We start from the raw sequence: 26,417 nt of genomic DNA on the forward strand, positions 1-26,417 counted from the left end.
TGGGTGGTGTGCATGCCTCCTGAGTTGGACTAGAAGTCCACTCCTTGTACCTCTTAAACCGGCGAATCAGTTCAATTGCCCTGCGGGGTACGAACAAAGGTTCCGATTCGGGAAAGTCGTATTTCTGGTTGTAATGCTGGTAATGCCGGCTGTGTGTAATAACACCAAAACAATTCTGCCCTAATAAAGTAAGAAATAACACGTAAAAAAAACGAAATACTGCAAAGTTGCCTAGGGGCTAGAACCTCGGCTGCCCTCTCGATCTGTGCCCCTTTTCACCATCTGGCAGTCTGAAGGACTAATCTGTATTTGGCGGATGCCAGGAGAAGGCTACCTGCCTGAATGCATAGTGCCAACTGTAAAGTTTGGTGGAGGAGCAATAATGTTTTGGGGCTGTTTTTCATTGTTTGGGCTAGGCCCCTTAGTTCCAGTGAAGGGAAATCTTAACACTACAGCATACAATTACATTCTAGACGATTCTGTTTCCCTCTTTCTGACAACAGTTTGCAAAAGGCTCTTTCCTGTTTCAGCATGACAATTACCCCCGTGCACAAAGCGAGGTCCATACATTAATGGTTTGTCGAGATCTGTGTGGAAGAACTTGACTGACCTGCACAGAGCCCTGACCTCAACTCCATCGAACACCTTTGGGATGAATTGGAACGCCGACTGCGAGCCAGGCCTAATCGCCCTACATCAGTGTCCGACCTCACTAATGCTCTTGTGGCTGAATGGAAGCAAGTCCCCGCAACAATGTTCTAACATCTATTGGAAAGCCTTCCCAGAAGAGTGGAGGCTGTTATAGCAGCAAAGTGGAGACAAACCCCATATTAATGCCCATGATGTTGGAATGAGATGTTCGACGAGTGTCCACATACTTTTGGCCATGTAGTGTATGTATCATTCATTTAATAGCTTTTGGGTAATAAGAGCAGGTAGCGGTATCCCACCAACCGCTTGTCTATTCGGTTGGTGGCATACTTTGGAGTCGCTTTTCTTCTGAGAACACTCCCTGCTACCGCTGTCCGACGTCACCGGCTAGGAGTGGATGTCTCTGTTATAAAAACATGGAGAATTGAGGACAGGGGAAGGCTGAACGAAAAACGTATTTTTTTCAAACTTTATTATAGGCAAACGTATAGCAGAATAATTTAAATTTCCCTGTTTTTGAAAGCACACGGATGACGCGTTTTTCCGTTTTGGGAAGTAGGCTAACATGAGATTGGTGCGTTTTTTCTTGTGTTTTTCTTTCGTCGGAGGGAAATAACAGTATTCCTGCCTAGCGGATTGGAGTGTAAATCCGCCATATTCGGCTTTACCACGCCCGGGAGTCGTTTATTCATGTATTTTCTGATCGAATGGATTATGGGACTATTAGGATACGAAGACATGCTTTAAAAAAATATGTGAAGAGGATGACTGGGCAAGAATGAGAATGCTTATCACATAGAACATTACGTATGATTGTTTTAAACGGTTCTGATGATCATATTTAGGAGGAAAATCAGACTACCCAATTAGAATTTCTGACATTTAGTTAACTCCCCGAGCAACTGTTTGCTGACTGACAGTCCGTCAGAAAGCGAAACGAAACGGGGGAGGGGGGGCAACAATTTCTCAAATAGCCTATACGTTTTCCTCTCTCCCCAGGCTATGCCACATTATAACACGTCCATGTTTTTTTTGCAGCTGTAATGGCGTGATTTGATATCCGTTAATTGTTATCATTTATCGCAACTGGAATCTGCGTAGTGCATAAAGAAGAAGGAAAGGTGATTTTAAAAGAATGACCCTAGACGCCATAATGGCGTGTTGCCTAAGCGAGGAGGCGAAAGAATCCAGGCGGATCAACGACGAGATCGAAAGACAGCTCCGCCGGGATAAGAGGGATGCTCGCCGGGAATTGAAGCTGTTGCTTCTCGGTAAGCTAGTGGTGATGATGAGTGATGCAAATAAAGGCGAAAATTCATTTTGGGTGGTGCTGCGCGAGCTACTCCTGAAAACCAGACTAACTTTGTAGCCAGCCACACATGCCAAATTGTAGCAGTTATATCAATCTCAAGTGTTCCAAAGCAATTTTATTTGAATATTGCTACCATTTATCTTTTTTTTTTTTAAATCGCACGAACCATCCAACTATTAATTTCAATACGTAGTAACTAGGATGGTAGACTTGTGGTTTCTGTCTGTTTATGGACGAGGCCAAAGTCTAGGCGTTTTATTGGTAGCAATTACAGGGTCGAGAAATCCTGAGCTAAACGAGTTATTGAATGTTTCGAGTCGGAAAGTTTGGCCCAACAATCTGTGCACGCGACTCTCCCACGTCTCCGAATAAGACAGCCTTTTTTAAAAGGTACACTGGGATACGGCTTTCTGTTCAATGGTCATTTCAATTCCTGACATTTAACCTACCCATTGACTCATGAAGAATATAATTTATGAATGCCTAATGCTTAGCACAACTGTCTTTTTCTATCACACCCCCAAAATATAAAGGTTTATTCGTGTTTACAAACATGAAGACCTTAAGCAAGAAATAGGCTAATAGCTTTAAACATATTTTGAAGGTATCATGTGGATGTCATGGATTGTCAGTTCTTGCATCTAGAGCTATGTCTATGAATTTGAGAGGGGAGCTATGTCTATGAATTTGAGAGGGGTTACATTTCCCAGCTCCATCCCTCAGCTTCTGTATAGGCCTATATCAGGAAAAGTGGCAGGGAAAACGTTTTGTTAATTTTTTTATCCTAGAATGTAGGTTTAATGGACCATCTTTTACTAAGTTACCATTCATTATTCAAGTCTGTCTGTTATGATCCGTTTTGGATATTGGCCTGGCATACTGTATGATGAAAGTTACTTATGTAAAAAGGCTGGGTTGTAAATGGACTTGGTTTGAAAGGGGCAGATGTAATCAAATCAACTCCTAGCTGCCTGAACTGAAAGCCAGCTCATAGGACATGGATCAGTAAACTGGATTTTCCTCACACTTTCTGCACGGCAGCAGCCGCAACAATTCTTTGAAATGCAGTATTGGTAATTCACAGAAGAAACGGGTCATTACTAACTAGAGGTCGACTGATTATGATTTTTCAACACCGATACCGATTATTGGAGGACCAAAAAAAAACGATACCGATTAATCGGCCGATTTAAAAAATATATATATATTTTATTTGTAATAATGACAATTACAACAATACTGAATGAACACTTATTTTAACTTAATATAATACATCAATAAAATCAATTTAGGCGCAAATAAATAATGAAACATGTTCAATTTGGTTTAAATAATGCAAAAACAAAGTGTTGGAGAAGAAAGCAAAAGTGCAATATGTGCCATGTAAGAAAGCTACGTTTAACTTCCTTGCTCAGAACATGAGAACATATGAAAGCTGGTGGTTCCTTTTAACATGAGTCTTCAATATTCCCAGGTAAGAAGTTTTAGATTGTAGTTATTATAGGAATTATAGGACTATTTCTCTCTATACGATTTGTATTTCATATACTTTTGACTAATGGATGTTCTTATAGGCACTTTAGTATTGCCAGTGTAACAGTATAGCTTCCATCCCTCTCCTCGCCGCTACCTGGGCTCGAACCAGGAACACATCGACAACAGCCACCCTCGAAGCAGCGTTACCCATGCAGAGCAAGGGGAACAACTACTCCAAGTCTCAGAGCGAGTGACGTTTGAAACGCTATTAGCGCGCACCCCGCTAACTAGCTAACCATTTCACATCGGTTACACCAGCCTAATCTCAGGAGTTGATAGGCTTGAAGTCATAAACAGCTCAATGCTTGAAGCATTGCGAAGAGCTGCTGGAAAAACGCACGAAAGTGCTGTTTGAATGAATGCTTACGAGCATGCAGGTGCCTTCCATCGCTCAGTCAGACTGCTCTATCAAGTCATAGACTTAATTATAACAATAACACACAGAAATACGAGCCGTAGGTCATTAATATGGTCGAATCCGGAAACTATCATCTCGAAAACAAAAGCGTTTATTCTTTCAGTGAAATACAGAACCGTTCCATATTTTATCTAACGGGTGGCATCCATAAGTCTAAATATTCCTGTTACATTGCACAACCTTCAATGTTATGTCATAATTACGTAAAATTCTGGCAAATTAGTTCACATTGATGTTTATGGTTAGGTACATGTTGGAGCAACGACAGTCCTTTTTCACGAATGCGCACTGCATCGATTACATGCAACGCAGGACACGCTAGATAAACTAGTAATATCATCAACCATGTGTAGTTATAACTAGTGATTATGATTGATTGATTGTTTTTTATAAGATAAGTTTAATGCTAGCTACCAACTTACCTTGGCTTCTTACAGCATTCGCGTAACAGGCGGGCTCCTCGTGAGGCAGGTGGTTAGAGCGTTGGACTAGTTAACCGTAAGGTTGAAAGATTGAATCCCTGAGCTGACAAGGTAAAAATCTGTTCTGCCCCTGAACAAGGCAGTTAACCCACCGTTCCTTGGCTGTCATTGAAAATAAGAATGTGTTCTTAACTGACTTCCCTAGTTGAATAAAGGTGTTAAAAAATAAATAATTAAACGGCAAAATCGGTGTCCAAAATTACCGATTTCCGATTGTTACGAAAACTTGAAATCGGCCCTAATTAATCGGCCATTCCGATTAATCGGTCGACCTCTATTACTAACACGCTAACAGTGATCGTTCACTTTAGTTTTATGGGTGTATCGAAGAAGTCCAACAGTTGTTAAACGACTGTCCCCAAATGAGTTTGGGGAGTGCATATACAGTGAACTTTAGCATTGTTGACCTTTTTGCTTCATTGACATTCTTTACGAAGAATGTAGCTCAGTTAGCCAGGATAGCAATAGTGTGCAATTGCAGCTCACAATTCAGGGCGTTCCTGCATGTGGGCATTCCTTGCTAGCTAGCGGGAGCAACACCGGTAGACAGTGTCCCTTGCTCCTGCCTGCCAAACACCTGGCCTCACCGTAGTTAACAGAATTGCAGGAAAACAGTGCTCGATTGGCGGGAGCGAAGGACACTGTCTATCGGTCGCCTCCCACTTGCACAGCACGGGGAGGCTGGGGCGACACTGTGTGTTAGCTAGCTTGATAGTTAGCGACACCGTGTGCTTGCTAGTTAACTAGCAGACGGTGTTGCCCTCGCCTCCTGCTTGCTGTTTGCCAGAGTCCTCCGTAGGACTAGCTGGCTAAGCTAGCACATAGTGTCCTTCGCTCCCGCCTGTCGAAAACTTGCCTTCACAGTCGATAACAGAACTGCATGAAGGACACTGGCTACCCATGTACGGCTAGCTAGCTACCGTTGTCGGTCCCGCCCCTTCTTCTGGCATCCAACATTATTGTGCAATAACACCACCTACCGTACTGGACAGCTTCCACCTGTCCAAACTTAACATGTACCAATAGAAGTATAAAAAGGGGTTCCTGCAGATGCAGGAATGCCCACATGCAGGAACACCCTGAATTGTGGAACACAATTGCATCCTTCTCCAGAATAGTGGGTTCCTAAGTCGCTGTAAGTCGCTGTAAGTCGCTTTGGATAAACCCGTCTGCTAAATGGCGTAATTGTATTATTATTATATTGTAACTATACTAGAGCATTGGCCATGTGTCAGTTTCCTTACTTGAATGCAACCCCTCATACACCACTCAGAATACAGGGGGTCTCTAGAACCAGGCAAACCCTATAGAGTTCTGACACTCCACGTTGAGTGCAAACAGGTGGAGCCTCAGTCTGCTCATTGGCTCTTTGTCATCACAGAAGAAGTTTAAAAAACGTAATTTGTGTAAAAATGTAATTTGTGTTAACTTCCTGAATTGACTGCCTTTAATTGGAATTGAGCCAAACCTTGCCTTAAAAGCGTCCACATGCTTCCCAGCCAAAACAGTTCAGGAGAGTTTGTGCATATACTATGAGGACGTTTTGGACTTTGGTGAGGGTTTTTTCGCCTGACCAGGCACACCATTTTTTTTCTAGAGGCAAGCCGAAGTTCGGCGTTGAAGTCTACGCCCGTTCGTTGGTGATTGGTTAACAGTAGGGATTCTTCAATAAAGTCGTTGTGGTCATTCAACGAGAGACTATTCCTTTTTATGCATGTTTTCATTGGGAAATACTGCACCAAACATCTTAGTTAGATGTAAAATTGCATGACTAAGATCTCCTCTGCAAAATGATGACAGATTAATGACCGATTCTTAAATTATCTTAGATTAATTCAGACTATTTTGAGGAACTGTATACTGGCTACGGCATCTCAAAATGGACAAACAATACTATTGTGTTTTTTATGGTTTTCAAGCGAAGGTCTTTTAAGAGAGTATGCCAGCACACTTGTTCGGTTCACCTAGCCAACTTTGACTAACCGCCAGCCGAACTGAAGAATGCTGACGCCTTACCTAAAGTATCTTGATGGGACCACCCCTAAGCAGTCTGTTTGTGAATTCAGGTGGGATCCTGGGTAACGTGTATTCTATCACATACCATTGGACTGTCTGGTGCAAGTGTATAGGATACTTCAGATGCATAATATAAGAACATCAATATTATAATAGAAAGCACTATAAATTAAATGTATTATGTTAGGCTACTTTATTATTGTATTTATCCTTGACCATCATTTTTGTTGTCTACAGCTACACGTCCTCATAGAAAGTAGATGCACAATTCACAGTAAAAAAAAATACAAGCAGTCTGTCTATGATGTAATATTTCCAAAATTGCGTTAGTTCCCCTAAAAAATGACTTGTGTCAATGTTATGATGTAATCCATGTGAAAGAAGCTGGTAGAGTGATGGGGGAAGACTGCTGCCTTGATACAGGCCAGCCTTATTCTGTGTTCGTAACCAAGTGGGAATTTACCACATAGGACTAGGAAAAATCCACTTGAACGACCCTCCAACTGGTAATTATTAGTGGGAAACTCATCGATCATCCCTGAGCTCCGATTTCTCCCACATGCGGAAAAACGTCACCTGCTAAGGAAATGATCTCAAACAACAATTTCGGCAGTTAAACGTAACAAAACAGTATTTATAAAAAGCAAACTATAAATGCGTTTTTTTAAACTCTTTAAATTGCTTACAAGCTTGATCGCTGTACATTTAGGTTATGGTTTACGCATCTTCTTGGCCATTAGTCAATCAGCATTTATCAACGACTTCAAAGCACGTGAATGCATCCAACTGGTAAATTCCACCTCCCACTTGTTTACAAACGGAGCATTAGAACACATTAGTACCGGTTTCTATGGTTTAGGCCTGATTTACCTGCTGCTCTGTTTGTAACAATCACATCAATGCTCTATAGACAGTGGTGTTAAGTACTTAAGTACTAAAAATATAAGTACTACTAAAGTTGTTTTTTGGGGTATCTGTACTTTAAATATTTATATTTTTGACAACTTATTTTTAACACTACATTCCTAAAGAAAATAATGTACTTATTATTCCATACATTTTCCCTAACACACTCAAAAGTACTCGTTATTTGAATGCAAAGCAGGACAGGGAAATGGTCCAATTCACACACGTATCACGAGAACATCCCTGGTCATCCCAACTGATGATCTGGTGGACTCACTAAACACGCATGCTTTGTTTGTTAATTTTGTTTGGGTATTGGAGTGTGCCCCTATCTATCCGTAAATGTAAAAAAACAAGAAAATGGTTCCGTCTGGTTAGCTTAATATAAGGAATTTGAAATGATTTATACTTTTACGTTTGATGCTTAAGTATATTTGAGCATTTACTTTTGATAATTTAGTATATTTAAAACTAAATACTTTTAGACTTTTAATCAAGTAGTATTTTACTGGGTGACTTTCACTTGAGTCATTTTCTATTAAGGTATCTTTACTTTTACTCAAGTATGACTACTGGTGTAACGGCTTTCTTCCTGGGATGAAGGAGAGGACCAAAATGCAGCGCGGTTATTGTTCAACATGTTTAATAAGACGATAAACGATGAACATTAACAAATAACAAAATAACAAACATGAAAGCCGAGACAGTCCTCTCTGGTGCAGAACACAAACACAGAGACAGGAAACAACCACCCACAATCCAACACAAAACAAGCCACCTATATATGATTCTCAATCAGGGACAACAAAAGACAGCTGTCTCTGATTGAGAACCATATTAGGCTGGACACAGAAACAGACAAACTAGACACACAACATAGAATGCCCACCCCAACTCCCGCCCTGACCATACTAAACAAATACAAAAACAAGGGAAAACAGGTCAGGAACGTGACAGAACCCCCCCCCCCCCCCCCCCCCCCCCCCCTCAAGGTGCGAACTCCGGGCGCACCCCTAAAACTCAAGGGGAGGGTCTGGGTGGGCATCTGTCCGCGGTGGCGGCTCCGGCGCAGGACGAGGACACCACTCCACCATTGTCTTTATCCCCCTCCTTAGCGTCCTTTGAGTGGCGACCCTCGCCCCCGACCCTGGTCTAGGAACCCTCCCAAAGGTCCCTCCTAAATAGAGGAGATAGCTCAAGACAGAGAGGCAGCTCAAGACAGAGAGGCAGCTCAAGACAGAGAGGCAGCTCAAGACAGAGAGGCAGCTCAAGACAGAGAGGCAGCTCAAGACAGAGAGGCAGCTCATGACTGGAGGGCGGCTCCTGACTGGAGGGCGGCTCCTGACTGGAGGGCGGCTCCTGACTGGAGGGCGGCTCCTGACTGGAGGGCGGCTCCTGACTGGAGGGCGGCTCATGACTGGAGGGCGGCTCCTGACTGGCGGGCGGCTCTGGCGGCTCCTGACTGGCTGGCGGCTCCTGACGGACGGCTCTGGCGGCTCCTGACTGACGGACGGCTCTGGCGGCTCGGGACAGATGGACGGCTCTGACGGCTCGGGACAGACGGACGGCTCTGACGGGCGGCTCAGACGGCGCTGGGCAGACGGGCGGCTCAGACGGCGCTGGGCAGACGGGCGGCTCAGACGGCGCTGGGCAGACGGGCGGCTCAGACGGCGCTGGGCAGACGGGCGGCTAGACGGCGCTGGGCAGACGGGCGGCTCAGACGGCGCTGGTCGGCTTAGACGGCGCTGGGCAGACGGGCAGTGCAGGCGGCGTTGAGCAGACGAGCAGTGCAGGCAGTTCAGACGGCGCTGGGCAGACGAGCAGTGCAGGCGGCGTTGAGCAGACGAGCAGTGCAGGCGGCGTTTGGCAGGCGGCCGACTCTGACCTGCTGAGGAGCACAGTAGGCCTGGTGCGTGGTGCCGGAACTGGTGGTACCGGACTGGAGACACGCACCTCAAGGCTAGTGCAAGGAGCAGGAACAGGGCACACTGGTTTCTCAAAGCGCACTATAGGCCTGGTGCGTGGTGCCGGAACTGGTGGTACCGGACTGAGGGCACGCACCTCAGGGCGAGTGCGGGGAGAAGGAACAGTGCATACAGGACTCTGGATACGCACAGGAGGCTTAGTGCGTGGTGCCGGAACTGGAGGTACTGGGCTGGAGACACGCACCACGGGGAGGGTGCGTGGAGGAGGAACAGGGCTCTGGAGACGCACTGGAAGCCTGGTGCGTGGTGTAGGCACTGGTGGTAGTGGGCTGGGGCGGGAAGGTGGCACCGGATATACCGGACCGTGCAGGCGTACTGGCTCCCTTGAGCACCGAGCCTGCCCAACCTTACCTGGTTGAATGCTCCCCGTAGCCCGTCCAGTGCGGGGAGATGGAATAACCCGCACTGGGCTGTGTTGGCGAACCGGGGACACCATGCGCAAGGTTGGTGCCATGTACACCGGCCCGAGGAGACGTACTGGAGGCCAGATATGTACAGCCGGCTTCATGGCACTTGGCTCAATGCTCAATCTAGCCCGGCCAGTGCGGGGAGGTGGAATAACCCGCACCGGGCTATGCACACGTACAGGAGACACCGTGCGCTCTTCAGCATAACACGGTGTCTGCCCGTACTCCCGCTCTCCACGGTAATCACACACCTCAGGGCGAGTACCGTGTATACTCCGCCAAACCAACATCTCTCTCTCTTCGCTCTCCTCCAATATCACCAACAACTCATCAAATGTCTCATAATCTCCCATCCTTTCACTTTCCTCCAATCTGTCCAATAACTCCTCCACATTCTCCGACTCGTACCTCAATTTCGCCAACTGCTCCTTATGGTAAGCACGGGAACTGGCTCAAGTCTCCCACTTGACACAGCCACACCCCCTGTGTGCCCCCCCCAATAAATTTTTTGGGGAGCCTCTCGGGCTTCCATCCACTCTGCCTTGCTAGCTCCTGCTGCTGCTGATGCCGCTGCTTCCCGTAGCCACGCTGCTTGGTCCGAGTTTGGTGGGTGGTTCTGTAACGGCTTTCTTCCTGGGATGAATTAGAGGACCAAAATGCATCGCGGTTATTGTTCAACATGTTTAATAAGACGATGAACATTAACAAATACCAAAATAACAAACGTGAAAGCCGAGACAGTCCTATCTGGTGCAGAACACAAACAGAGACAGGAAACAACCACCCACAATCCCCAACACAAAACAAGCCACCTATATATGATTCTCAATCAGGGACAACGATTGACAGCTGTCTCTGATTGAGAACCATATTAGGCTGGACACAGAAACAGACAAACTAGACACACAACATAGAATGCCCACCTCAACTCACGCCCTGACCATACTAAACAAATACAAAAACAAGGGAAAACAGGTCAGGAACCTGACAACTGGGTACTTTTTCCACCACTGTATAGACCAGTGGTTCCCAAACTGTGGGTCGGTACTCACTTGTGGGTCCCGGCAGGGCATTTCAAAAACAAATATATTTTGTTATTTTAAAATATATATACATTTACATTTAAGTGTGAACTTAAATGACTAAAATCAAATAAAGTATGTAGAAAAGATAAGGGACTTATATATTTTTCTATATTTTTGAAAACTTACATGATTTTGTTATAATGTTCGAGCATATGAACACAGCATCAGCCATATCAAAATGCATAGAATTTGCTTAAACTGCAAAATTCTCTCAGCTCCATGCCAACATGTTTAGAATCGCAGGAAATTAGCTTTAAAAATACATGTTCCCTCTGATGCCAGATTTATATTTTTTACTTATTATTTGGTCTGTGTATGTTTTTTCACCACTCAACCCTTATGATTGATTGCGACTCAAAAGACACCTCAATTGGTGGGCCATGAAGCAAAAAAGTTTGTGAACCCCTGATATAGACTGCCACCTTACCACATATATAAACTAGTCCAGTTGCCAACATTGTAACAACATATTCCCCATCCTCTAAACTCCAATGTAATCACTAGTATCTCAGCAAGCTAAATTAAGTGCAGGTAATCTTCGGTCTTTACAAGATCTGTGTGGTTCTAACTCAATTTCCCAACATGCTGTATGTATGATCCCAAAACATTGTAGCTTTCTCTACTTCCTGTGTTGCTGTGTTTGGGGGGACTCTGGGTTAGAGGGTACCACTTTAACACTTTCTGTAGGACGCTAACCGTATGCCTGGCAACACCCTTAGTCTGCAAAAGATCAACATGTGCTTTACAACAGGACCAGCTGTCTGTAGTCCACTGGTTTCAGTCCCAGCCAAAGACCAGTTGATGGTTTCATGTCTACTATCTCTAGTTACCAGTCATTCACCAGGGACGTGTTCCATCTCTGACCCAGAGTTGCTCACTTTCTCCCCCAGGACACACCTGCTTGCCCTCCCCTCCTCTCCTTATTTCTAGCTTCATGTAAATGAAGAGGTTCTTCTATCTCCTCTCAGAACTGTGTGGGGGGGAGGGGGACGACAGTGATGACTGTGTCCCTAATCGCACTCTATTCACTTTACAGTGCACTTTTATTTATTTATTTATTTTGACAAAGGCTCATTGGTCAAAATAAGTGCTCTATAAAGGGAATAGGGAGACATTTGGGACACATCCTGATTAATTCATCATTACGTTGTCCCTGTGTAGAACTAGTATAGGATATTAAACTCCAGTTGTGGTTTGATGGAGATCATTATTATGTTGGCCCTGTGTATCAAATCAAATTCTTAGTCACATGTGCCGAATACAACAGGTGTAGACCTTACAGTGAAATGCTTACTCACAAGCCCCTAACCAACAATGCAGTTTAAAAAATACGAATAAGAAATAAAAGGAACAAGTAATTAAAGAGCAGCAGTAAAATAACAATAGCGAGACTATATACCGGGGGTACCGGTACAGAATCAATGTGCGGGGGCACCGGTTGGTCGAGGTAATATGTACATGTAAGTAGAGTTATTAAAGTGACTATGCATTGATAATAACAGAGAGTAGCGGTGGTGTAAAAGAGGGGGGAGCAATGCAAATTGACTGGGTAGCCATTTGATTAGATGTTCAGGAGTCTTATGGCTTGGGGGTAGAAGCTGTTTAGAAGCCTCTTGGACCTAGACTTGGCGCTCTGGTACTGCTTGCTGTGCGGTAGCAGAGAACAGTCTATGACTAGGGTGGTAGAGGTACATTTAGGTTCTGTTGAGGACCTCTGTCAAAGATCTCTCCAGGATCCAGATCTAGAGCGCACATCACAATAGTTATTGTATCCATAGAGATGTTGTTCTTGGTCACTGACCAGGTCAAGAAATCGAAGGAGCTGGCAGGAGCAGCCGGGAAAGGAGATTGAGAATGTGTGTGTGTCTGAATGTGAATAGGGCTGTAATAGGTGATTATGGATTTTGGTTTGTTTGTCCAGATGCTATCCTTGTCTGGATATAGTGCCTCGCACTTCTTCAATTACCCATGTATTCCTTCCTTCCCCATCCTCACCTACACCCTCTCCCCTTTTACCAGGTACTGGAGAGAGTGGGAAGAGCACCTTCATTAAACAGATGAGAATCATCCATGGTGCCGGCTACTCAGACGAGGACAAGCGATGCTTCACCAAGCTGGTGTACCAGAACATCTTCACTGCCATGCAGTCCATGATCCGCGCCACAGAGACCCTAAGGATCCCTTACAAATATGAGCACAACAAGGTAAGGAGGGAAAGAGGGAATGGAAGTGTGTGTGTGTGTGTGTGTGTGTGTGTGTGTGTGTGTGTGTGTGTGTGTGTGTGTGTGTGTGTGTGTGTGTGTGTGACAGTGAGAATGAGAGAGATGTGTTACTGAGAGTAATCTCCTCCTTTATGCTATCTTTCATGGAACAGTCGTCCACAATCACATCCTGTCTATTTTGGCACTTCCTGTGTCTTCCTGTCATGCTCATCCAACCCCCCTCCATGTCATCCAGCCAAGGGTTTGTGTGTGAGTGAGAGGAAAGTCATCTGATGTACTAAACCTAATTCTGCTTATTCGTTTGACCAAATAGTGGTGCTATTCCCTTCCGGTTACAAAAAGTTGGGTCTGCAGAAAATAAAGTTCTCAAGTCACATTTAGAACTGCAAGTAATTCCACATGAAACTGGCCAATAGAGGAACTGAGACCTATCTGTTATCGACTGAGATGTTAATTAAACACCTCTCCAGGAGTCATGGGATCTGATCATCTGTGCACTACAAAATAAACCACCTGGAACGCGGCCATACTCATCAACCGTCAAGATTGCCTGCCTCTGCCTGGGTTATGTTTTAGTCCCATTTCAGACACATAGAACCTTGAATTGATGTCCTTTAATTGATATGTTTGTTTCTGTCGACTGAAAGTCTAACCTGGAGGTTAATCATTTTTTTTCCACTCAGAGCAACGCTAACGTGGTCCGAGAGGTGGATGTGGAGAAAGTCAGCACGTTGGCAAACCCATACATAGACGCCATCAAGTGTTTATGGAACGATCCAGGCATCCAGGAAGCTTACGATAGGAGACGGGAGTACCAGCTGTCGGACTCTACCAAATAGTGAGTAAATCAGATCTCTAACTCTACTTATGAAGGCCATTCCTGCGAGTTGCTGACTTCAATCCCCACAATGTTATAAATACTGTACTTTATCTATGGTCAAATAGTTAGTAAATAGTTAGTAAATACGATATTTCATGGTCGAATGTTCCCTAGGCTGCCAACTTAAAATATCCAACCATGTCTTTGGTCATTTTTTTCTATACTTTCATATATTATCATCACCTGTCAGTGGGCACTCACACTGTCAGTGGGCACTCACAATACTTTTTTTGTCTCCATAGTTACATGAATGCGCTGGACCGGATCTCAGAGGCCTCTTACCTTCCCACTCAGCAGGATGTGCTGAGAGTTAGGGTCCCCACTACGGGCATCATCGAGTACCCCTTTGATCTCCAGAGTGTCATCTTCAGGTATGCCAACCATCAAGCTCACTGGGCTATTCTATTCTAACAAAGCAACAATGGAATAGAATGACACCCTGAGATGAAGGATTGTCTCAGTTCTCACACTAGCTACTGATTATATGTACTATTCCACTTCCATATTGATGTAGTGGGGAGAACAGACCAAATTAAATGTATTTATATAGTCCTTCTTACATGAGCTGATATATCAAAGTGCTGTACAGAAACCCAGCCTAAAACCCTAAACAGCAAGCAATGCAGATGTAGAAGCACGGTGGCTAGGAAAATCTCCCTAGAAAGGCCAACACCAAGGATGAAACCTAGAGAGGAACCAGGCTATGAGGGGTGGCCAGTCCTCTTCTGGCTGTGCCGGGTGGAGATTATAACAGAACATGGCCAAGATGTTCAAATGTTCATAAATGACCAGCATGGTCAAATAATAATAATCACAGTAGTTGTGGAGGGTGCAACAAGTCAACACCTCAGGAGTAAATGTCAGTTGGCTTTTCATAGCCGATCATTGAGAGTATCTCTACCACTCCTGCTGTCTCTAGAGAGTTGAAAACAGCAGGTCTGGGACAGGTAGCACGTCCAGTGAACAGGTCAGGGTTCCATAGCCGCAGGTAGAACAGTTGAAACTGGAGCAGCAGCACGGCCAGGTGGACTGGGGACAGCAAGGAGTCATCATGCCAGGTAGTCCTGAGGCATGGTCCTAGGGCTCAGGTCCTCCGAGAGAGAATTAGAGAGAACATCCTTAAATTCACACAGGACACCGGATAAACAGGAGAAATACTCCAGATATAACAGACTGACCCTGCCCCCCGACACATAAACAACTGCAGCATAAATACTGGAGGCTGAGACAGGAGGGGTCAGGAGACACTGTGGCCCCATCTGATGATACCCCCGGACAGGGCCGGACAGGGCCAAACAGACGATGATGTTGATGTTATATTCTTGGGGCATCTACACTCATTGGCCAGTTTATTAGGTACACCCATCTAGTACCGGGTTGGACCCTACCTTTTCCTCCAGAACAGCCAGAGTTCTTCAGGGGATTGAAATGTTGCTCAATTGGTATGAAGGAACCTAATGTGTGCCAGGAAAACATTCCCTTCACCATTACACCAGGCAGGATGGGGCAATGGACCCATGCTGCTTATGCCAAATCCCGACTTTGCCATCAGCATGATGTAACAGGAACTGGGATTTGTCAGACCAGGTGATGTTTTTCCACTCCTCCATTGTCCAGTGTGGGTGATCACGCGCCCACTGGAGCCGCTTCTTCTTGTTTCTAGCTGATAGGATTGGAACCCATCCGTGACAAGGACCGGCCAGTTGGTCATTCCGAGATACTGTTCTAGACACCACTGTTGTAGTGTGCTGTTATTTGCACAATTCTCGCCGTTCTCCTTCAACCTCTCATTAACGAGATGTTTTCGACCACAGGACTGCCGCTGACTGGACGTTTTTTTGTTTGTCGCAGCATTCTCTGTAAACTGTAGACACTGTTGTGCATGAAAAGCCCAGGCGACAGACCGTTTCTGAGATACTGGAACCAGCGTGCCTAGCACTGACGACCATTCCACGCTCAGGTCACTCGTTTTGCCCATTCTAATGTTCAATTGAACAGTAAGTGAATGCCTCGATGCCAGTCGGTCTGCTTTTATATAGCATCCCAAGGCCACGTGAACACTGTCTGTAGGAGTGAACCATTTTGGCAATGGGGTGGTGTACCTAATAAATAGTGTGTAGTACCAGCTTGGAAGTTCACTAAAACAATGATCATGTAGCGAACACGAATAGGACCTACAGTATATTTCCATGCCAACTCTAGTGGTACTCAAGTTTAGAGGTCGACCGATTAATCAGAATGGCCGATTAATTAGGGCCGATTTCAAGTTATCATAACAATCGGAAATCGGTATTTTTGGGCGCCCGATTTGCCAATAAAAAAAATATATATGTTATTTATTTTTTTAAATATTTTTACACCTTTATTTAATCTTTATTTAACTAGGCGAGTCAGTTAAGAACACATTCTTACTTTCAATGACGGCCTAGGAACAGGCAGAACGACAGATTTTGAACCTTGTCAGCTCGGGGGATCCAATCTTGCAACCTTACAGTTAACTAGTCCAACGCTCTAACACCTGATTACATTGCACTCCACAAGGAGCCTGCCTGTTACGCGAATGCAGTAAGCTAAGGTAAGCTGCTAGCTAGCATTAAACTTATCTTATAAAAAACAATCAATCAATGACTGTCATTGCTCCAATGTGTACTTAACCATAAGTTATATTTAGCTAAAAGAAATCCAGGTTAGCAGGCAATATTAACCAGGTGAAATTGTGTAATTTCTCTTGCGTTCATTGCATGCAGAGTCAGGGTATATGCAACAGTTTGGGCCGCCTGGCTCTTTGCGAACTAATTTGACAGAATTTTACATAATTATGACATAACATTGAAGGTTGTGCAATGTAACAGGAATATTTAGATTCATGGATGCCACCCGTTAGATAAAATATGGAACGGAATAAAGTCAAAGGTATATGGTTTAGAGAGAAATAGTCGACGTGTTATAATTCCTGTAATAACTTGCGGCTGAACTTGAAAGGGGTTCCTTCATTATTTTACCGTTCATGTCTTCCATAGAGAATGTGTTGATCTACTTCAAATAAGGTCTGTGTTTTGCGGAGGAGCAGACTGACAGGGGACCATGCAGACAAGCTCTGCTTTCTGCACTACAACCTAAAACTTCTTAACTGGGAACATTGAAGACCCATGAAAGCTGGTGATTTAACATATGACCCATGAAAGCTGGTGATTGAACATATGTTCTCATGTTATTTGCATACCACTGCTGGCTTGCTTCTGAAGCTAAGCAGGGTTGGTCCTGGTCAGTCCCTGGATGGGAGACCAGATGCTGCTGGAAGTGGTATTGGAGGGCCAGTAGGAGGCACTCTTTCGTCTGGTCTAATAAAATATCCCAATGCCCCAGGGCAGTGATTGGGGACACTGCCCTGTGTGTAGGGTGCCGTCTTTCGGATGGGACGTTAAACGGGTGTCCTGACTCTGAGGTCATTAAAGATCCCATGGCACTTATCGTAAGAGTAGGGGTGTTAACCCCGGTGTCCTGGCTAAATTCCCAATCTGGCCCTCAAACCATCATGGTCACCTAATAATCCCCAGTTTACAATTGGCTCATTCATCCCCCTCCTCTCCCCTGTAACTATTCCCCAGGTCGTTGCTGCAAATGAGAACGTGTTCTCAGTCAACTTACCTGGTAAAATAACGGTAAAATAAAAAAATGAATTTTTTTTTTTGAGACGAAATTGATTTTATTTATGTATTATATTAATTTAAAATAAAAGTTTTCATTGTTCATTCAGTATTGTTGCAATTGTCATTATTACAAAAATGTGTGTGTGATATATATATAAATAAATTTTTTATATATAAATGTATATATTTTTTTAAATCGGCATCGGCTTTTTTTGGCCTCCAATAATCAGTATCGGCGTTGAAAAATCATAATCGGTCGACCTCTACTCAAGTCATCTGCACTTAACGTTGCTCCTCCGTTCCAATGACAGGATGGTGGACGTGGGGGGTCAGAGGTCAGAGAGGAGGAAGTGGATCCACTGCTTTGAGAACGTCACATCCATCATGTTTCTGGTGGCACTAAGCGAGTATGACCAGGTGCTCGTAGAATCTGATAATGAGGTGAGAGTTGTTGTTAACTGTACTGTATGTCAATTTAACACACACACACACTCAACAGGGCCGGCGTTATGGGTGGGGCTTAGGGGTTCTGCCCTACCGTACTTCCTTGCCTGTCCAAATAAAATATTTAAATATTTATCATTTTTTACTGAGATGAGCAATGACAGACTCAATCTCAGATAAAGCATTAAAGCGAGCTAAACAGCGCCCCTCTGTCTCAGTATGTGTAGCCCATGTATCTGATTCTGTCTGGCCAAAAAGGGTTATGGCATGTCTCTTTTTGGCCATAAAGCATCAGGTACATGGGATATTTTATTTTTATTTAACTAGGCAGGTCAGTTAAGAACAAATTCTTATTTTCAATTACGGCCTAGGGTTAACTGCCATGATCAGGGGCAGAACGACAGGTTTTTACCTTGTCACCTCGGGGATTCGATCTAGCAACCGTTCGGTTACTGGCCCTTACCACTAGGCTACCTGCCACCCCGGATATATACAGTAAGACAGAGGGGCGCTGTATCGCTCGCTCAGATGCTTTCTCCAGTGAGTTTTTCTGCTACTTGCGAATTAAAGGAAAGTTGGCGGGTGCACAGTATGCTGTTCAGATGCTGGAATGATTTTGGACAAACGTGCGAAGTAACCTACTTTTTGAAGTGATTTGTTTGACAATCAGATGAAAAAAATGTACTGGTTGTGTTAATGCCACATTAAAAAGGTAATACATTTTTACAGTTAAATGACATGTCTTTTACTATTAAACCCATTAAAAAAAACAGGCGGTCCCGTGAAGAAAAAAATAAGAAAAAAAAACCTTACCCACCTATGGAAATCAAATGCCCGTCCAAATGATTAGTTCTGGCGCCGGCCCTGACACACCAACAAAGTACACCTATTTGACTATTTAGTTAGCAGCACTTTGCATGAAGTTACATCATTTGACAATAGGATTTCCAATAATATCCAACAAAGCAAGTTAAATACAGGTCTCTGAAACGTTGTACAACTCTGTCACTCAAATTGCATTATTACAATGGACAACAATGTGAATATCTGTGGCTATGGTCTTCTCTCTCAACTATGGTGTACAATAGACACGTGTATTAGAGGCACACCTCTGCGCTTTTGAAGGTGAAAGGCTTTTCCTTATTTAAAATAATGAAGATAAGACTGCTTTTTTCAGCTAGACTTCCCTTCCACTTGGAAAGCAGTTGTAAATTAATACCTACAGCTGTTTTGAATACAGCCTCGGGGCGACAGAACTTCCTCGAAGGCACACCATCTGTTTGTTCCCAGCAGTTTCCAGCATGCTCTTGGCTTTTTCACTGTCTGTGTCCTTGGGGGAAAAAACAATGTTTATGGTGACGATACAATAGAAACAGCATAAGACCAGTTGGTTGGATGTAAAGCTGTGAAATTTGATCGTTTTGTCACCTGTACTTCAAACCTCCATGCAAATCTGAGAATAATGAGACCTGAAAGATTGCTTGTGGAGCACCGCACACAAATGAGCAGAGATTTGTGACAACACTCTTGTCTAAATGGATATGGCATCATAGAATGGACTTTGTGGATCACTTGAGGTGCGGTGTTTGTCTAGCAGTGAATGTAAAGATTAAAAGTACATAGCAGCCCAGTGATGAAATGAAAAGGCATCTGGAGGCCATCTCTCTCTCCGATGTTAAAACCTGTACTTAACGGGATAGTGTAGCTGAACTATGCCTTTTAATGAAAGCAGCTGGACTTAAACTGTTCTTCTACTCTCGTTTCTCTCTCAGAACCGAATGGAGGAGAGTAAAGCCTTGTTCAGGACCATCATCACATATCCCTGGTTCCAGAACTCTTCCGTTATCCTCTTCCTCAACAAGAAAGACCTCTTGGAGGAGAAGATCATGTACTCCCACCTGGTCGACTACTTCCCAGAGTTTGACGGTGAAAAATATATTTCCCTTTTACTTAAAGCCCACGGGTATAATGGTTTATGACTTGTTAAAAGCATTCATGAGCCTTTTTATAATGTGTAATAACAAGGCTTATAATATGTTTGTCTCTAACATAGGTCCCCAGAGAGATGCCCAGGCTGGCCGCGAGTTCATCCTGAAGATGTTTGTGGACCTGAACCCAGACAGCGACAAGATCATCTACTCCCACTTCACCTGCGCCACAGACACGGAGAACATCCGCTTTGTGTTCGCCGCCGTCAAAGACACCATCCTGCAGCTCAACCTGAAGGAGTACAACCTGGTGTGAAACCATAGAGTTCGAATATTAGAAGGAACTTCAGCATGAGCACAGCAAGGCTGGGGCCCAGAGACCCTTCTCCAACTTATTCACTGTCAAATCTGTGAAGAAAAAAAATAATGGTTGCATAATATTAATTTATTGCCATTGGTGACCCTTTTATTTTTTTCTATTTAAAAGAGAACATGATTGAAGGGTTTAGGGCGTTTGAAGGTCAATGTTGGATATGTAAAGCACAGTTCCTCCAATTATTCTAATTGTTTTTAGCGTTATTTTTTTTAAAGACACTCAATGTGGCTGCTGGGTTCTGTCCAATGCCTCTGAACTTGATTCCAAGGTGCTCCCACCATTTAGTTTTTGATTCGATCTAGTCGGTCCATTCCAGTGCCAGTCTGTGGCGTCCACTCTCCTGCTTGTCAACTAAGACCTCTGGAGTTCTAATTCATGAATGAACACATTTTTTCCCCCTGAAAGGGTGAGAAGTGTTGACACTGATTTCTTGAAATTATTGTTTTGATTATTGCATCCACTTTAGTACCGTTTACATTTACATTTACATTTAAGTCATTTAGCAGACGCTCTTATCCAGAGCGACTTACAAATTGGTGCATTCACCTTATGACATCCAGTGGAACAGCCACTTTACAATAGTGCATCTAGATCTTTTAAGGGGGGGGGGGGGGGGGGGGGGGGCAGAAGGATTGCTTTATCCTAGGTATTCCTTGAAGAGGTGGGGTTTCAGGTGTCTCCGGAAGGTGGTGATTGACTCCGCTGTCCTGGCGTCGTGAGGGAGTTTGTTCCACCATTGGGGTGCCAGAGCAGCGAACAGTTTTGACTGGGCTGAGCGGGAACTGTACTTCCTCAGTGGTAGGGAGGCGAGCAGGCCAGAGGTGGATGAACGCAGTGCCCTTGTTTGGGTGTAGGGCCTGATCAGAGCCTGAAGGTACTGAGGTGCCGTTCCCCTCACAGCTCCGTAGGCAAGCACCATGGTCTTGTAGCGGATGCGAGCTTCAACTGGAAGCCAGTGGAGAGAGCGGAGGAGCGGGGTGACGTGAGAGAACTTGGGAAGGTTGAACACCAGCCGGGCTGCGGCGTTCTGGATGAGTTGTAGGGGTTTAATGGCACAGGCAGGGAGCCCAGCCAACAGCGAGTTGCAGTAATCCAGACGGGAGATGACAAGTGCCTGGATTAGGACCTGCGCCGCTTCCTGTGTGAGGCAGGGTCGTACTCTGCGGATGTTGTAGAGCATGAACCTACAGGAACGGGCCACCGCCTTGATGTTGGTGGAGAACGACAGGGTGTTGTCCAGGATCACGCCAAGGTTCTTAGCGCTCTGGGAGGAGGACACAATGGAGTTGTCAACCGTGATGGCGAGATCATGGAACGGACAGTCCTTCCCCGGGAGGAAGAGCAGCTCCGTCTTGCCGAGGTTCAGCTTGAGGTGGTGATCCGTCATCCACACTGATATGTCTGCCAGACATGCAGAGATGCGATTCGCCACCTGGTCATCAGAAGGGGGAAAGGAGAAGATTAATTGTGTGTCGTCTGCATAGCAATGATAGGAGAGACCATGTGAGGTTATGACAGAGCCAAGTGACTTGGTGTATAGCGAGAATAGGAGAGGGCCTAGAACAGAGCCCTGGGGGACACCAGTGGTGAGAGCGCGTGGTGAGGAGACAGATTCTCGCCACGCCACCTGGTAGGAGCGACCTGTCAGGTAGGACGCAATCCAAGCGTGGGCCGCGCCGGAGATGCCCAACTCGGAGAGGGTGGAGAGGAGGATCTGATGGTTCACAGTATCGAAGGCAGCCGATAGGTCTAGAAGGATGAGAGCAGAGGAGAGAGAGTTAGCTTTAGCAGTGCGGAGCGCCTCCGTGATACAGAGAAGAGCAGTCTCAGTTGAGTGACTAGTCTTGAAACCTGACTGATTTGGATCAAGAAGGTCATTCTGAGAGAGATAGCAGGAGAGCTGGCCAAGGACGGCACGTTCAAGAGTTTTGGAGAGAAAAGAAAGAAGGGATACTGGTCTGTAGTTGTTGACATCGGAGGGATCGAGTGTAGGTTTTTTCAGAAGGGGTGCAACTCTCGCTCTCTTGAAGACGGAAGGGACGTAGCCAGCGGTCAAGGATGAGTTGATGAGCGAGGTGAGGTAAGGTAGAAGGTCTCCGGAAATGGTCTGGAGGAGAGAGGAGGGGATAGGGTCAAGCGGGCAGGTTGTTGGGCGGCCGGCCGTCACAAGACGCGAGATTTCATCTGGAGAGAGAGGGGAGAAAGAGGTCAAAGCACAGGGTTGGGCAGTGTGAGCAGAACCAGCGGTGTCGTTTGACTTAGCAAACGAGGATCGGATGTCGTCGACCTTCTTTTCAAAATGGTTGACGAAGTCGTCTGCAGAGAGGGAGGAGGGGGGGGGAGGGGGAGGAGGATTCAGGAGGGAGGAGAAGGTGGCAAAGAGCTTCCTAGGGTTAGAGGCAGATGCTTGGAATTTAGAGTGGTAGAAAGTGGCTTTAGCAGCAGAGACAGAAGAGGAAAATGTAGAGAGGAGGGAGTGAAAGGATGCCAGGTCCGCAGGGAGGCGAGTTTTCCTCCATTTCCGCTCGGCTGCCCGGAGCCCTGTTCTGTGAGCTCGCAATGAGTCGTCGAGCCACGGAGCGGGAGGGGAGGACCGAGCCGGCCTGGAGGATAGGGGACATAGAGAGTCAAAGGATGCAGAGAGGGAGGAGAGGAGGGTTGAGGAGGCAGAATCAGGAGATAGGTTGGAGAAGGTTTGGGCAGAGGGAAGAGATGATAGGATGGAAGAGGAGAGAGTAGCGGGGGAGAGAGAGCGGAGGTTGGGACGGCGCGATACCATCCGAGTAGGGGCAGTGTGGGAAGTGTTGGATGAGAGCGAGAGGGAAAAGGATACAAGGTAGTGGTCGGAGACTTGGAGGGGAGTTGCAATGAGGTTAGTGGAAGAACAGCATCTAGTAAAGATGAGGTCAAGCGTATTGCCAGCCTTGTGAGTAGGGGGGGAAGGTGAGAGGGTGAGGTCAAAAGAGGAGAGGAGTGGGAAGAAGGAGGCAGAGAGGAATGAGTCAAAGGTAGACATGGGGAGGTTAAAGTCACCCAGAACTGTGAGAGGTGAGCCGTCCTCAGGAAAGGAGCTTATCAAGGCATCAAGCTCATTGATGAACTCTCCAAGGGAACCTGGAGGGCGATAAATGATAAGGATGTTAAGCTTGAAAGGGCTGGTAACTGTGACAGCATGGAATTCAAAGGAGGCGATAGACAGATGGGTAAGGGGAGAAAGAGAGAATGACCACTTGGGAGAGATGAGGATCCCGGTGCCACCACCCCGCTGACCAGAAGGTCTCGGGGTGTGCGAGAACACATGGGCAGACGAAGAGAGAGCAGTAGGAGTAGCAGTGTTATCTGTGGTGAGCCATGTTTCCGTCAGTGCCAGGAAGTCGAGGGACTGGAGGGACGCATAGGCTGAGATGAGCTCTGCCTTGTTGGCCGCAGATCGGCAGTTCCAGAGGCCACCGGAGACCTGGAACTCCACGTGGGTCGTGCGGGCTGGGACCACCAGGTTAGGGTGGGCGCGGCCACGCGGTGTGAAGCGTTTGTATGGTCTGTGCAGAGAGGAGAGAACAGGGATAGACAGACACATGGTTGACAGGCTACAGAAGAGGCTACGCTAATGCAATGGAGATTAGAATGACAAGTGGGCTACACGTCTCGAATGTTCAGAAAGTTAAGCTTACGTTGCAAAAAAATAAAAATAAAATACAAGATCTTATTGACTAAAATGATATAGTACTGCTGGCTGGTGAAGTAGCCTGGCTAGCAGTGGCTACGTTGTTGAAAGTGAAGCTGGCTAGGTAACCTCGACAATTTCACTAAATTTCTCTAAACTACACAATTATCATGGATACAAGGACAGCAAAGACAACTAGCTAACACTACGCTAATCAAGTCGTCCCGTTGTAGTGTAAGTTTCTACAGTGCTGCTATTCGGTAGAAGTTGGCTAGCTAGCAGTGTTGGCTAGGTAGGAGGACGGCAGCGCGGCAGGCGAAAAATAGCTGGCTAGCTAACCGATAATTACTCAAAGCTACACAATTTTCTTAGATAAAAAGATAGCAAAGAAAACTATGTAGCTAGCTAACACTACACAAGTCAAGTCGTTCCGTTGTAATGTAATCGTTTCTACCGTGCTGCTAATCGGTGGCTAGCTGGCTAGTTAGCAGGGTTGACTACGTTACGTTAGGGCGAGAATACCTGGCTAGCGAACCACAGCGAACCTTGATAACTACACAAGTATCACCGATACAAAGACGGCTATGGAGCCAGCTAAGTAGCTAGCTAAGATCGAACAAATACAAATCAAAGATAGCAAAGACAACTGTGTAGTCAGCCAACACTACACTGATCAAGTCGTTCCGTTGTAATGCACTCGTTTCTACAATGCTGCTATTCGGTGGCAAGCTGGCTAGCTAGCAGTGTTTGCTACGTTGCGTTACGTTAGGGCGAAAATAGCTGGCTGGCGAACCTCAATAACTACACAATTATGTTTGATGCAAAGACGGCTATGTAGCTAGCTAAGATCAAACAAATCAAACCGTTGTACTGTAGTGAAAATGAAAATCAGACCGTTGTACTATAATGAAATGTAATGAAAAGTTTATACTACTATTCGGTGGACGTTTGCTAGCTGCTGGGCAGATAAGTGTGGACTACGATAGACGACGGAATACGATAATTACGCAATTATCTTTTATACACAGACGGCTAAGTAGCTAGCTAAGAAGAAATTGCTAAGGTTAGACAAATTTAACCGTTTTACTATAATGAAATGTAATGAAATGTAATGAAAATGAAATGAAAAGTTATACTACCTGCAGAGCGAATGCAAATGCGACCGCTCGCTCCAAACCGGATGCAAACACGTTTGACGTGTACAATCAGCCACACAGTAGGGTCAGAGGTCAGTCATTTAACTGGGCTGTATAGTGAGAGGGCATCATGATGCTCATCACCCATCGCAGTCCCTAGGGTCAGGAGTCAGTTATTTTGGAATCAAGTTGTGCTGTACCAGGCTTTTTAAGGTCCTATTTATCGCCGATGCCAAAAGGATGTAGCGTTAACTCGAGGCTCCCTTTCACGCTGTTAACTTGAAAGAGTATTGGAGGCAAGACAGGACACAGCCTTTTGAAGGATCCAAGAGTTTACCGTGCGCACGTGTGACCTTTTTAAAGTGTTTCACCACGTTTTTGGTTAGACTTTTCTTCCCCATCTTGTATTAATTGTTGAATGCCAAAACCACTTGTTTGAGTCAGTAAGCCAAGCCTGACAAAACACTCATTCACTGGAGTCCATAGGGTCGTTGTTGTTAATGCCAATCGTAGTGGCCAATCGTTTTGCGGCCATTGTGAGGATATGATAATACTATTGACAGTAGAAGCTGAACTCCGCTAGTGACCGGTTGTGAGTATGTGGACGGTTGTAACCATAAGCCCCTTTTTTATTAATTAAAGGCTTGAGTTTGGTAATCCTTAAAGTATGAAATGGTTATTTTCTTTTGCCCAGACAGAGGCAGGGACTGGCGGATGGAGGACCTTGCTCTACTGATGGGTGACAGTCAGATGTGAGAATCTGCCTTTGAAAGAGGTTATTCTCTCATAGAGGGGCTGCTAGTCTTCTCTCACTGCCTGGACTGAGCTGGGCCACCGCAAATGCAGCTATGGTAGCCAGTCATAGCTCCGAGGTCTCACGTAGACTGAGCAAACACAATGCAGCTGTGTCCTTTTGATTGTCCAATCACAGCACGGCTGTCCGACTGTTTTAGTTTGTTAGCAGTGGAGATGATTAGTTGTTTCCCACGTTAAAGGGGGCGGAGCATTGAGCACAATTTGTACCAAAGTAATCCCTCACTTCTGATTGGCTCCAGTGGCTCTGACCCCCAGTTATTTATCTGAGTATATCCATTTTTTGTAACAATGCCCTAAACATAAGCCTGTAATTGACATTGAGGCATAGTGCAATTATGAATGCTATAATCATTGTACATCTCTCAATTATTTATATATACAGTTGAAGTTGGAAGTTTACATACACTTAGGTTGGAGTCAGTAAAACTCGTTTTTCAGCCACTCCACAAACTTCTTGTTAACGAACTATGGTTTTGGCAAGTCAGTTAGAACATCTACTTTGT

At 45.2% G+C, this 26,417-nt stretch overlaps 2 protein-coding genes across 2 annotated transcripts; one reads left to right on the forward strand and one right to left on the reverse strand.

Annotated features, from left to right (window-relative positions):
• Window positions 1-986: 986 nt before the first annotated feature.
• On the forward strand, window positions 987-20,724 carry LOC129853211 (guanine nucleotide-binding protein G(q) subunit alpha). The gene is made up of 7 exons (XM_055918989.1): window positions 987-1,922; window positions 12,818-13,002; window positions 13,704-13,858; window positions 14,143-14,271; window positions 17,862-17,991; window positions 19,767-19,920; window positions 20,048-20,724. The coding sequence occupies exons 1-7, from the start codon at window positions 1,787-1,789 to the stop codon at window positions 20,236-20,238; spliced, it is 1,080 nt and encodes a 359-aa protein (XP_055774964.1). The 5' UTR covers window positions 987-1,786; the 3' UTR covers window positions 20,239-20,724.
• Window positions 20,725-20,933: 209 nt separating this feature from the next.
• LOC129853212 (uncharacterized) lies at window positions 20,934-22,111 on the reverse strand. Its single transcript, XM_055918991.1, has 2 exons — window positions 21,880-22,111; window positions 20,934-21,730 (listed from the first exon to the last, which is right to left on the reverse strand). Exon 2 carries the CDS (start codon window positions 21,683-21,685, stop codon window positions 20,936-20,938), a length of 750 nt encoding a protein of 249 aa, XP_055774966.1. The 5' UTR covers window positions 21,686-21,730; window positions 21,880-22,111; the 3' UTR covers window positions 20,934-20,935.
• Window positions 22,112-26,417: the final 4,306 nt, after the last annotated feature.

The sequence above is a fragment of the Salvelinus fontinalis genome, chromosome 4 (assembly GCF_029448725.1).
Source record: "Salvelinus fontinalis isolate EN_2023a chromosome 4, ASM2944872v1, whole genome shotgun sequence".
Taxonomy (NCBI): Eukaryota; Metazoa; Chordata; class Actinopteri; order Salmoniformes; family Salmonidae; genus Salvelinus; species Salvelinus fontinalis.